This window comes from Crinia signifera, chromosome 3 (genome assembly GCF_055691185.1).
Source record: "Crinia signifera chromosome 3, ASM5569118v1, whole genome shotgun sequence".
Lineage (NCBI taxonomy): Eukaryota > Metazoa > Chordata > Amphibia > Anura > Myobatrachidae > Crinia > Crinia signifera.
In genome coordinates this window covers 295,164,513-295,178,296 of record NC_139219.1, presented here as the reverse complement: position 1 = coordinate 295,178,296, position 13,784 = coordinate 295,164,513, and the positions used below count along the sequence as shown (strand labels likewise).

Genomic DNA, 13,784 nt, shown 5'->3' with positions numbered 1-13,784 from the left:
GGGACATGTGCTGGACATATTGATGAAAACATATTTCATTAACTATCAGGGGGTAACATATAGCAATTTAGGGGGCGCCAAAATGAGATTATATCTTGCCTCCCCCAACCTAAAAACGTTCCAGCGCCCCTGCTTGTGCAGAGAAAATTAGATTTAGGTGTGGTTTTACTTCAAAGTGAGATCTATATTGCAGTGTAAAAAAAACAGAAACAAAATAACTCACCCAAATCTAATTCTCTCTGCACATTTACATCTGCCCCCCTGCAGTGCACATGGTTTTGTCCATCTAAGAAGGATTTTGTCAGAAAGAGTGAACTAGAATAAAGCCCTTGGTGACAGCTGTGTAAGGAGCTGCATGATGTCAGCCGTAACTGTGATATTACAATTGTGCAACAAATAAGCATAGTCCTAAAGGTCACCTACATTCTGCCAGCTGATATATAGGAAAGTTTTATCTCTTTTTCAAATTCTAAGCTTATTTTCACCAGTTGCGATATTAACAATTAGAAAACCTAAATATGTTCCTTAATCTTGCCACTGTTTTCACCAGTCATACAAGGATCATTTGCTCAATGTGGCTTATATTTCATTAGCAGACTAGCATTGCTGTATGATGAATGAACTTGTATTTCAAGGTATACATATACTCATCCAGTTCAGAGATTTTTTGTTCTGGGTTGGTGCCTTTCAAACATATACGTGATACCCAGTGGTATATTGCCCATTAGTGAGTAATGAGTAATATAGCATATTCACTTGCATGAGGTCATTGTTTTCCCTTTGGCATACATTTTTTTATTTGAAACTGGGGGGGGGGGGGGTATTCATACATTACGGTGGTGAATGGGGACGGGGGGTTAGGATTGCTTTAAAAATCAGAAAGCCCTAACATGGGGCTTCCTGATGCCTTGGGGCAATTTGACCCCTAAAGTTGGCCCTGGTCTGTACGTAAAAAGATTTGCCATCGGTTACACCATTAGAAATTGCACCAGCCTATTGAATGGTCCAGAGTGTCCTGCAGAACAAGGCCACCGGTACCAACATTTGCAGTCAGTGACACAGACCCCTCATTTAGGTCCAGTTGAATGTGCGCCCTGATGCTCAAATTATCAAGACACAGAGATTTCCTGGCCAATTGCGTGTCCCGATGGGTGCCGCAAGCCGCCTGATGGTGTTGCAGTAATCAGATGATGTGCCCGGGAATATAGTTGAGCTTACTTCTGCAGCAGGAGGTTTCTACTTGTAAAAGACGCCTCCTGCTGCATTTACATACAGAGCTATCACTGCTGCTCCCAAGTAAGCAGTAGTGATAGCGACTCCAACCACATCTGAATGACCCTCATGGAGAGAAGCACCATATCACAGGGTAACCTCCTCTTGATGATGTAGATACAAGGTTATAAAGTGCGTAAGGAGGCAAACATATAAATCAATACAATGGTAGAATGCGAAGGAAGGCACATGTAGCCAATTTTTGTAACGTCTCTAAAGATGGAGAGAAAATGAGCACTTAAGCATTTTAAGAATAGGTGGAGAAATATATGCTCACAACAGCTTCTTCTTACAAAACAATGTACTACCCTGTTTCTACCCTGTTTCAGATCATGTATCTGGGTTGTATATCAACATGGTTCTAACCTGGCAGACATACTGTATAGGGGATATTTACTAAGAATATGAACACGACTCAGTCATACTTGTTTTCTTAATACGACAGAATACGACTGCCATCAGGTGCATTTTGTTGGGAATACGATTCATAAATAGGGCAGATTTACTAATCGTATTTGGCCTATGGCGCAGGCGGCCGTATTCTGATGTATTCATATTTAGTGGCTGAATATACGGCCACTAAATACAAATACGAGTCGGCAGCCAACACGGATCAGTCAGATCCGTGCAGTCTGCAGTGTAAAAAAAAAAAAGGAAAAAATAAATAATTGTAAAAACCGGCGTGGGGTTCCCCCTCCATGGCCATAACCAGCCCCAGGCTCAAAGATTTGGAACAATTGACATAGGGGTTCCCTATATTTTTTAAAACCAGCACCAGCGGTCCCCCCGTATTTCGAGAACCAGTACCAGGCCCAACCAGCCAGCAGGGTAATGCCACAGCCGGGGGAGAGACTTTTATACAAGTCCCTCCCAGCCAAAGCATTAACCCCCTTACCAGTCTGCCTGGGCAGGGATACTGGGGAAGTGGACACCCTCCAAATGAACGGGTCCCCCCCTCCAGAATTAGCCCATACATACTGATACTTACCTGCCTTGACATCTGTCCGCTGTTCCTGAAGATAATCCATAAAGGTACCTGTGGAAGGAAACTATACTTACCAGGGTCCTTCAGCGTAGATCATGTCCTCTTCAATCCATGTAGGCATCCAGCATACTTGGAAAATATACAAACCGACATGTATATATATATATATATATATATATATATATATATATATAAATAAAATAAGTGTCTTCCAGCTGTGGCATTACCCTGCTGGCTGGTTGGGCCCGGTGCTGGTTTTCAAAATATGGGGTTTTTGTGAACCAGGATCGTCCCTTGAGCCTGGTGCCGGTTTTAAATAATCAGGGGATCCCCTACTCGGTTTGTCTCATGATTTTTTAAAACTAGGACCGGCTCTTTGAGCCTGGGGCTGGTTATGGCCGTGGGGGACCCCACTCCAGTTTAAAAATTATTTATTTATTCTATTTTTTTGCACTGAAGCCTGCATGGATCTGACTGATCCACGCAGGCGTATTTTCGCGGCAATAAGCGGCCATATCCCGCTGATTACCGGTTGTATATTGCATACAGCTGGTTGGCAAATTAGAAATCACCATTCATATAAGAATGTGCCATGAATACAAATAGGATTTATGTATTTTCGGCATAGTAAATGCCGAAAACACGTATAGGCAGTTGTATTTGCATGCGACTGCCTACGAATGCGCCTAAAATACGCTTATTTTCATTAGTAAATTTCTCCCACAATCCTCAGCAGATATCACGCAATATTACTCAGTCTAAGCCAATACCATACATAAATATCCATATCCGTGCTATGAACCCAAGCATCGACAACAATGGAAATGTAAAGAATGAATCTGAATTCAGCATAATTACTAAGCTTATCACGTCACGTAAAGGAATCCTTGTTCTAAAATAGAATTAAAAGATTGTGTGACAGTCTGCAGCAGACAGTGCATTCATAGTCTGTGCATGAAGGATAAGAGCATTCACTGCCTGCTAATCTATTCCCAGATGGAGGTGGATACAGACGAGAAACGGCATCGCACGCGCTCCAAAGGTGTTCGAGGTACGTTCCGTGCTTCACTAAATCACCCAGGGTCTCCACTCAGCAATGACCTTCATCCTGCAAAATCTCTCTCCGCAATTCATTCTGACCCTTACTTTTGCATAACCTTTTGGATAATTTTCTATAGCAGAGGGGTACTTATGATAGATGATAAATTTTTATATATTTTCCATTCTCTCTACAGTTCCTGTGGAACCAGCCATACAAGAGCTGTTCAGGTTAGTGCTTGGAGTGTAAAATGTATCCCATTAGCAATTTAGAAAATTCAGGCATTTTAATGGGCATAATGCACTTTCAAGTTCACCGGTGCCTCGCTCATGCCCCGCTGCATTGATTAAATTAATTCTCTCGAGGCTGGCTAATAAAATAGATTTGGCATCATCTCCTTTCTTTTTTAACTCCAATTATTTGATTTGTGTCTTTCTGTCTTTTTTGTCCTCCATCTCCCTAATTTACCTTTCAGCATCTAGTACAGGGCTAGGCATCCCTCTAATTAACCTATGTGCACTGTATCTAATGCAAGGGAAGGGATCCCAGTAGCCACCTGTAATCTGTGTGCACAGTAGTGCAGGTGTAGCCTTCCTTCTGGTTCACCTACAGTAGCTCATTCAGGTAAACGAGTCCAATTCACCTGTATGGATCTCATACAGGAATATCCAGCCTCACCTCTTATTACTTAGAGCAGGCAAAGGTATCTCTTACATCCCCTGCCTGCCTCAGGAATCCATCTTGTTTACATGCCTGTATCTACTACAGGAATTGCCATATATATTATATATACAGGATATATGTATATATGCGTTGGCATGGGGGACTGATTGTGTGCTTCTGCGCATGTGCAGACGCAGCTTGCATGCGGCCATGGTGAACAGACAAGCGGGGGGGCCGTGGGGGGGGGGGCATGCGGTGGCGGGCCAGGTGATTTCCCCATAGGAACACCCAGCGTTTCATGGCCGTTCCCATGCAAATCGCCCAGTGACGCGGGTGCGGGGACCGAGCAGCTGACATCACCGGATGTCCACTTCCTGCCAAACGTGCATGAATATCTAAGTGACCAGAGAGTCACTTAGATGTGCGTGCACCTTCGACATCATTCGATGGTGGGCGACCAATGAATGACGTGGGTGGTTCCCCCCTAGCCTGCGAATGGATGTTTATGTTAAACATCCATTTGCAGCCAATGAGGGCAATCCTGCGTTGCGAGGGGGGCGCCCCGGCATTCGCCAGGCGGGGTCTGGTGGACTCGCAAGTCTAGTATAACCCCCATAGTCCAGGGATAGGCATCCTTCATATACCTATCTGTACATAGGGCCTGATTCAAACATGTTTACTAGGCTGTATATGTTCACAGCCTAGCGAACAAGTAAACGCTGCATGCCGCCAACCCAACTGCCGTTCCCCCGCCGTGCGAATCCCCGCATTTGCATGGAAAGGAATGTGGGCTCTTACGATGGGCGGCGACCATCAAATTAATTTTTGTCCCATTCGCCGATTAAAGTCAGTCTAGACTGACTCTTATTTTGGCTGGAGATGGCCGACTTCGGGGAGGGCGCTGACGTCATGTGACATAAGTTGCCCGCACCGAGCAGGCATAGACACGCTTGTGTTCGCAGGGGAATGTCCAGTGTTTATATGGGCATGTCCATAAAATACTGGCCATTTCCCTGCTGCCGCAACCTGCGTACCCCCTTCCCTCCCCTGGCAATGTGAATGCCTCAGCGAGTGTGACACTCACCAAAGTCGTCCGCACAGGGAGTTTGCACATGCGCATATTCACACATGTGCAGACCCCCACCATTGAGAATGGGGCCAAATCAGACCCATAGTGCAGGACTAGGCACCATCTAATATACCTGTCTCTATGTAGGGGCTAATTCAGGAGTGATCGGTCCCATCTAAGGATGGATAGACTTCTATCTAATATACCTGCCTGTATATAGCGCAGCAATAGGAACCATCTAATATACCGGCCTGTATGTGATGCAGCAATAGGCACCATTTAATGTACAGTACCTGTCTGTAATGGTCCATATATAGTCCCCCATATAATTTATTTCTCTGCATCCAGTGCATGTATAGGCATTTCTCTATTTCAGGGGTGGCCAAACTGGTCCTCAAGATCTACTAACAGATCACATTTTCAGACCATCTAGCTGTTACCAGCAGATCACATTTTCCAGACCACCTAGCTGTTACAAACAGATCACATTTTCCAGACCACCTAGCTGTTACAAACAGATCGCATTTTCCAGACCACCTACTGTAGCTGTTACTAACAGATCACATTTTCCAGACCACCCCTAGCTGTTACTAACTGTTACATATTCAAACATGCTGCATTCATTTTAACAGACCCATTCTACAGATCCATAGGTGGCCTGGAAAACATGGAGCGTTGGTAGAGCTCGAGGACCGGTTTGGCCACTTCTGGTGTATTTGATCTCAATTTGATCTGTGTAGGGAACAACATCCATGTAACCAATCTGTATGTTTTCTCATATACATGTAACATATGGGTTTATCAGGGACGTGCGGTAAGGTAAATGGCTGAGGATTCCCTGGCAAGTACCAGAGCCAGATTTGCATACAATATATGAACCCAGGGGTACATGCCAGCATTATACAAATGTGCAGAAGTATATACTGCTGGAGATTCTCTGAGTTTTGATAAGAGATGTGCAGAAAAGGTAGCCAGGTGAGGCACTGCCTCACCTGCCGTAGACTTTTTACTCCAGAGTTTTGACTATAAACATTATTAGAATAAAAATAAGATTTTTTAAATATATACTTTGTATTTTTGACATACTTTATAAACTCAAAACTCCGGCGTATATGTTAGTATGACAGGAAAGGCTGTGCCTCACCTGCCTCACCCCACTGCACACGACACTGGGGCTTATGTAGGGTTGAAAGCCCTTATCCAGTTTATTAAAATGCAAGAAAATGCATCTCTGTAATTTACATGTTTGCAAGTGGTAGCGTAGTAATTTGCATATTTGTAATTTCTTTGATGGGGCAATCAACCTGTGATTTTTATTTGTTGTGTAACAATATACCCACCATGCCCATCAATCTTTGATTGCTTAAGCCTGGTCTAGGTTCTTTTATCCAAGCCTTGCACCGATCATTTCTTATCCCTTGTTCCTTCTCTACAGCTGTCCTACTCCTGGTTGCGATGGGAGTGGCCATGTTAGTGGTAAATATGCAAGACATAGAAGGTAATTATAATATCTGTATTGGTCATATTTTAAGCTGTACACATATACTTATTTATAAAATTGATTCCAATCTATTGGTGTATTGTACTTTGCATGTACATTATATTCTGTATGTGTATAAAACAATCTATTATCTAAAGTATAGTATAACAGGATCAATTGCAAACTGGCAAACTTTACCCTATAGCATCTCTTGCACAGACCTTTCCTATTCCTTTGTATCTGTTATTTGTGTTACCTGATTACTGGGAAGGTGTACAGGCCTACCCCTCAGCCATGGAGGTCCCTAGCCACCTGAATAGAATTGTATAGATCTCCCTTGAGCCATCAAAACAGCTGTGACCGGTCAAGGCATGGATGCTGCAAAACTTCTGAAGGTGATCTATGGTATCTGACACCAAGGCATTAGCAGCAGGTCAGTCCTATTAGTTGGTGGGGCCTCCATGGCTCGTACTTGTTTTGCCAGCACCTTCCATGATTGCTTGACTGGATGAAGATCTAAGGGATATAACACCCTGAACTCTTGGTTATGTTATTTAAACCATAAATTACATTTTGTTTGCCATGTGGTAAGGCACATTGTCCTGTTGTAAGAGACTACTGCCTTTCAGGGAATACCGTGGCCATGAAGGGAAGTACTTGGTCTGCAACAATGCTCAGCTAGGTCATATGTGTCAAAGTAACATCCATGTAATTGTCAGGACCCAAGTTTTGTTAGTAGAACTTTGCCAGGAGTATCATGCTGCCTCCAACGGCTTCCCACAGTGCATCCTAGTGCTATCGCTTCCCCAGGTAAATGACACACACATACCAGGCTGTCTACATGAGGCCAACTTCTTCCATTACTCTGTAGTTTAGTTCTTATTCTCAAGTAACCATTGTAGGCACTTTTGTTAATGGGCAGGGGTCAGCAAGGGCACTCTGATTAGCGGCAATACAGTCCCTTACACACCAATCTGCAATGCACTGTTTGGCCGTACACTTTCCAATCATAGACATCAATGACATAGCTCTTCTGTGGGATCAGACCAATGGTCTAGCTTTTGCTCCGCACTTGCATCAATGAGCCTTGGCCACTTAAGGCCTTTTTGTCAGTTCACTGGTTGTCCTTCCTTGGTATTAACTAACCACTGCTTACCGAGAATACCCCACAAGACCTTGAGTTTGGAGATGCCCTGACCCAGTCCTCTAGCCATTACAATTTGGCCACAGTCAATGTTGCTTAGATATTTAGCATTTCCCATTTTTTACCACTTTCATATCACTTGCTGCCTCGTATATACAATACCTTGACAGTTGCCATTGTAACAGGTAACAATGTTATTCATCTAGCCTGCGATTTAAATGTTATGGCTGATAGATGCACAGTACAGTATGTAATAATATATATACGGTATATATATATCTATACTGTATATCTATATGAATCTGTGAGCATTATTGGAGTGAGTGTCTGAGTTCGCCTGTATATTCACTTAACCTATCCAGGCATCACCAAGCTGCTTACGAAAGCAAGTACTGACTATTCACATTCTATATCTATCTATCTATCTACCTACAGTATATATACATATATATATATATATACTAGGTGATTCATCGCGCCCTCCGGGCGCTCTTCACACCGTCGTGAGGGGCTTCGCCCCATTCGAAGTGGAAATATAAGTGAGTGTGAGATCTAGTGTAATTTGGTGAATAATGTTCTTTTAGTGAATTTGAGTGACAGCATAAATGTTTAGAAATGAAAGTGCATATAATTGCAAAGGTGGTGTAGTCTGTGATAGCTTTTGGTGGGAGGGTGAGGCAGCGGGTCCCCTAGGAGGCCTTGCTGAGAGTGGTAGGCAGCGGTGGGTGGCGGGGGGTTGTGCTTGCGTTGTGTAGACGTGGGGCTGGCTGTGTGTGGCAGGTGGTGGGGAGGGGGGTTGCGTGTTGTGTTGAGGCAGCGGGTTCCCTGGGTGGCCTAGCTGAGAGCGTTAGTCAGCGTCTGGGAGCCAGCGTTTGAGTATGACCTGGGAGTGGACAGCGTTAGTTAGGAGCGTGAGTCAGTGTGTCCCCTGAATGGCAGGTAGCGTTGGGGGGGGGGGTTGTGGGGGGGGGGGGTGTGTGCGTTGTGTAGACATGGGTCTGGCTAGGTTGGGCGGCTGGTGGGGAGGGTGGTTGGGAGGCAGCGTTTGTGTCTTACCTGGGAGCGGACAGAGTTCGGTGTGAGCGTCAGGCAGCGGGTCACCTGGGCGGCAGGTAGGGTGTATGTCGGTATGGGGGGACACTGTGGGGTGTATGTCGGTATGGGGGGACACTGTGGGGTGTATGTCGGTATGGGGCGGACAATGCGGGGTGTATGTCGGTATGGGGGGAACACTGCGGGGTGTATGTCGGTATGGGGGGACACTGTGGGGTGTATGTAATATTGGGCAGCATCGCCTCAGGTCCCTGGGTTACCACCATTCTGGGATGGCGGTGGGGCAGTGTGGTCAGCGGGGTCGGTCGGGGGTCAGCGCTAACCGCACATACAGACCCCATGGCATCCAGCTGAGAGCATTGCAGGGACAGGATCCTGCAGGAAGGTAATTACTGGCGATAGGATCGCCTATTACAATGCGATCATAGGCAGTAAGAATCTGCGCAGATCGCATTGTATATGTGATCCTTGCTAAATGTGCCCCTTATTGCAGAGTAATCCAGCACCTGCATAAAAAAGCCCAGGTTTTGTATAAATATCAGTTTGTTTTTTTCAGTAAAATAAGCCAATCTAAAAAGTAGTTTCCTGTGCGCGCTATGCACACCAGCGTGACCCTTTCCATCCCTCCTATAGGATTGAATACATCACTTATATTATGGCATGCCCCCCCCCCCCCCCCCCGCCAGAACCTCACAAACTCACTTAGCGACTGCCAACCAATGCAGCGCAATTCTGCTCCTCTCTCATAGCCGCCAGGAGTCGGACCGCCTTGACCCATCAGGACCTTGCTGAATATCACTGCGGCAGGCTCGCACCCCCAGCCCCCTTCCGGTCTCCCGTTAAACAACTCTCCCCCTGTTGTCCTTCTTGGCTCATCCAAGCACATCCGCCCGTGCCGGCTGACTGACTCTGGCAGCCATCGGAGTTAATTGTGCTGGCACCCCACTCCCGGCGCGGAGAGACTCCCAGCAGACAGACACTTCCGCACACCAACCCCAGTGCCGGCTACCTCCATTCACTTCTGGACCGGCTCACCTCACCTCACAGCACGGAAAAAAAAAAAGACATGCAGCTGTCAGTAGGCTTATTTGTTAGGGCCATCTGCCGCGGCACCCCTGTGACAGTGCTGCGGCACCCAAGGGAGCCGCGGCGCACAGTTTGGGAACCACTGGGTTAGAGGCAGAAGGGGGGCGGGCGTTGTAGGTGTGAGTCAGAAGGGTGGGCGGGCGAAATGTCCGGCGGGGCGGTCTATGAGGTGGGGCCTGGGCGCGCGGTGTGTAGGTGCCCTATAAGCGGTCCGGGGATGAGTGTGTTGGGGGAGGGGTTGTGGGAGGTGAGCAGCCGTGGATGGAGTTAGTGGGCAGGCATGGGGAGTGTTGGCCGAGGAGGGGTGTGTGCTTGTGGAGAGCATGTAGGACGGAAGTGCGGAAGTGCCTTGCTTCTGCAGTGTGGCTGACGGTGGATGGGACTGTCAATCACCCGTGAAACCCCGCCCACCGTTTGCCACACTGCGTTGACTGACAGATCTGGCCAAATATATAAGATATATATATATATATATATATATATATATATATATATATATATATATATATATATATATATATATAGTAAATGAAGTGGCACTCAGAGGCAAGTGGCGAGGTGAAAAATGTGGACTCTTCCATTATGGAATAAAGAGTCCACATTTTTCACCTTGCTACTTGCCTGTGAGTGCCACTTCATTTACCATATATCTGGGAGGACTGCCATATCTTCTCTAAAAGAAGGCACCAGAGCACAGTTATATTGTGTCCAGGATTGGACAAGAAGGACACTAAGACCTGAGTGCCGGGTCCACCTGCTTGGTATATATATATATATATATATATATATATATATATATATATATAGAGAGAGAGAGAGAGAGAGAGAGAGAGATATTATATGGCTGGGGTATGTGCATCCCTGTTCCTGCAACTGCCTCTCCTCTGTGTCCACCTGTTTTTTTGGGTAAGTGTCAAGTGTTGGTGGAAGTCTTAATGCGTTATTCCAGACATCCATATACAGTATTACCTGATTTTTTTTTTCTGACAATAGTTTAGATGTTACATTGCAATGCAGAACTGTGATCTCTTTTCATTTTTCCTATATCTCACATCTGCCAGTAAGTGACCAAATAAAGGCCATTTTGCACTCGGGCCACCATATCTACTGGATGACATTATTATGTTACTGAGTCTGCTTATTGTGTTCATGCTTCCCACCCTCCCTTCCTCCCTTTTTTGTCTGATGTTATTGTTGGTGTCTTTGTTGGCTATTGCCAGCGAGAAGGAACAGCAGGTTACCTGTTTTTGGTGCGGATCTCAGTTTCAGTTTGTTTGATTGTTGTTAGCTTTAAGGTGCAGTCACCTCCGTTAACTGTTTTTAATACCCTTCTGGGTTGGTATTCAAGGTAGTAGGATTGATTGGAAACCTTTTCAGTTTTTAGTCTAGTTGGTTTATTGTTTTGTATTAGTATTAGAGTTTTTGGGTTTGGGCTGATCTAGCCATTCTTTCTTTAACACCATACTTTAAGTTTATTTCTTGCACTTATTATTAGGTACATAGCTCATTTAAATAACAATTTCCACCAATTTCATGTTTCCATGTCTTTATTTATAGTAAGGTAAGTGTTTATTATCACTGTTGTATACACAGGGCAATCACGGGGCAACTACCAGGACTAAAGTCCTGAGACCAGACAGAAAGGGGGCCCAGAATGGGAGTCAATCAATTATAAACTATCATAAGCAAAGTTCACATTTCTCTTGAAGCAATGTAGAGATAGAGTAGTGAGGCCTATGATGCAGATAACGGAGGTCTACCAAGCATACTGAGGCCTGGAGAAAGAGAGGGGGCTGCCTATTTTTGTCAGTCCAGGCAGCCACAATTTCTGATGGCAGCCAGGGTCATTTGCCCCTTAACTACTACTCCGCTAAGTCTGTAGTGAGAAGCTGAAAAAAGGTTTAGTACAAGCCCAGGACCAAACTGCTACATAACGTTCTGTAACCTTGTGCTACAAGTAAGATGACTGTGGTATTGTATGAGTTTGGTTCATCTAAGTCAGGCATGTCCAAACTATGGCCCTCCAGCTGTTGTGAAGCTACACATCCCAGCATGCCGTGCCATAGTTTTAGCATTCCCTAATGGCAAAACTGTGGCACGGCATGCTGGGATGTGTAGTTTCCCAACAGCTGGAGGGCCATAGTTTGGACATGCCTGATCTAAGTACTATGGGGACTATTTAATGACCCAAGTTACAATGATGCCAACAGCAAAAAGTGTTTGGTTATAGTTTAAAAATTCATTATGCTATTCTGTATTTGCAAATCATTTGAATATGTTGGAAAGACAGCAGAGTTTGTCTGTTTGTTGTGCACTAAAGGGTGTCTGAGATTATGAACTGTTTGGTATGACTGGGGATTAGTTACGAAAGAAATTCCAGTTTCCACTTGCATGGGTAAGCTTTGCTATACGAAATGTGACGTTCCCATGGATGGATTAAAGTGTGTAGAGAGTCAGTACTCTGTGGTATATGTTCTATTGCTGCATGCTGTGTGTCCTATGTCAGTGAGTGGAACACTGGTCTGAGAGACATATCGATTAGGGTTCTATTGAGCTGAGATGCATTACAACAAGTCAGCGGCTGTCTCTCTACATTGAAAAGATGTATCTGACGAACATTAAAACCTGCAAAAAAAAAAATTCTATTAGAATTCCATTGCAACGTCCCATTTGAAATAGAACTCACATATTAGTAAATGTCCCCCTATAAGCCATAAGGACTTTAACCCTTTGAATGCCAAGTGAGTTTGTCAAAATTGGTGTGAAAATTGTCAGGCAAACTATTGTATCGATCATAATGGCCTGTAATGTTTACCTTATATAGAAAATATTATCTTTTTTTTTTTTTTTTACACAACATTTTTTATTTGAATTTATATAACAAATGTGAGCGATGCTGGCATTTGTAGCCAATAATTTGCCCATCTCTCACAGAGATGTTGGCACTTAAAGGATTAAACCACGAGGGGTTTCAATGTTGCCCCTTTAATAATATACTGGTAGTTTTCACTTTAAAAAGTGGAAAAAAAAATCTTTCCTACAAAAGGTAAACATTGCAGGTCATTATGATTTTAACAGCCAATAGCAGTTAAGTGGGGAGGAGTTTAGTAGCTGATATTGGTGTGATGCAGAAGATCTGCTTCTTTATTCTGGAAAATTTCCTAGCATTAACTATGGCAATATTAATTTAAATACAGTCTTGATTATTAGGAGTGGACATTATTGGGAGTGGACATCTGATAGATTACGCCTAACCCCAGTGGCTTCTGGGATTATACTAGAGTAAAAGAATATTGCAAAGAATGTCTGCAGAATATGTAAACACTTATCTTGCCTTGCACTGCTGGGGGGGTGTGAGCTAAGATGCTTTGTCGCCAGAATAGTAATTAGACTGTAGCGTTCTAGTACAATCACTCCTAAGCATCAGCTTATAAAATGAAGGTAATTAATGGAGCAATTACATCGTACCAAAGCAGTAAAAATAGAAGCCTACCATGTGCTATGCCTGTATATAAAAACACAAACAGCAAACATAGTGAAAAGTTGTGTGAGATTACATATAGCTTAACCTAAATATGGCAAGTTCTTTATGAGTGCAGATCTGGGCAGGGGTGACCAAACCGGTCCTTGAGATTTACAACAGTCCACGTTTTACAGGCCACGTGCAGACCTATAGAATGTGTCGATTAGGAATGAATGCAGCACAGTAATGACTACACCAGGGTTGCTGACTTTTGCAGCCAGCTCAATCAAGTAGGGGGCGGGCCCGACAGGCATGACACAAAAGGGGGCGGATCCGTGGGCGTGACTAACCTAATTCGATTTCAAGCGGTACACACCGCTGTCGCTCCAGCCGCTCCCACTCTCCTCTCCCTGCTGCCAGTCTCTGCGGCAGCTGTCATCTAAGAGGACAGCGACGCCGGGCGCTGCTGACACCTGCCCCCCGGCACTTTGCGCATGCGCAGTCTAATCTTTCAGCAAGAAGGCTGAAAA

General features: G+C 44.6%; 1 protein-coding gene across 15 annotated transcripts in view; it reads left to right on the top strand.

The window, feature by feature from the left end:
- MYT1L (myelin transcription factor 1 like) overlaps nt 1-13,784 on the top strand; it is a 461,092-nt gene that overhangs the window by 242,138 nt on the left and 205,170 nt on the right. For 14 of the 15 annotated variants that reach the window (XM_083178476.1, XM_083178474.1, XM_083178472.1 and 11 more), the window contains exons 4-6: nt 3,254-3,308; nt 3,493-3,526; nt 6,464-6,526. The exons of the other annotated variant lie outside the window; for it this stretch is intronic. In XM_083178476.1, coding sequence (XP_083034602.1) covers nt 3,254-3,308; nt 3,493-3,526; nt 6,464-6,526 — 152 coding nt within the window. The remainder of the gene's footprint in view (nt 1-3,253; nt 3,309-3,492; nt 3,527-6,463; nt 6,527-13,784) is intronic. 15 annotated transcript variants of the gene reach the window in all.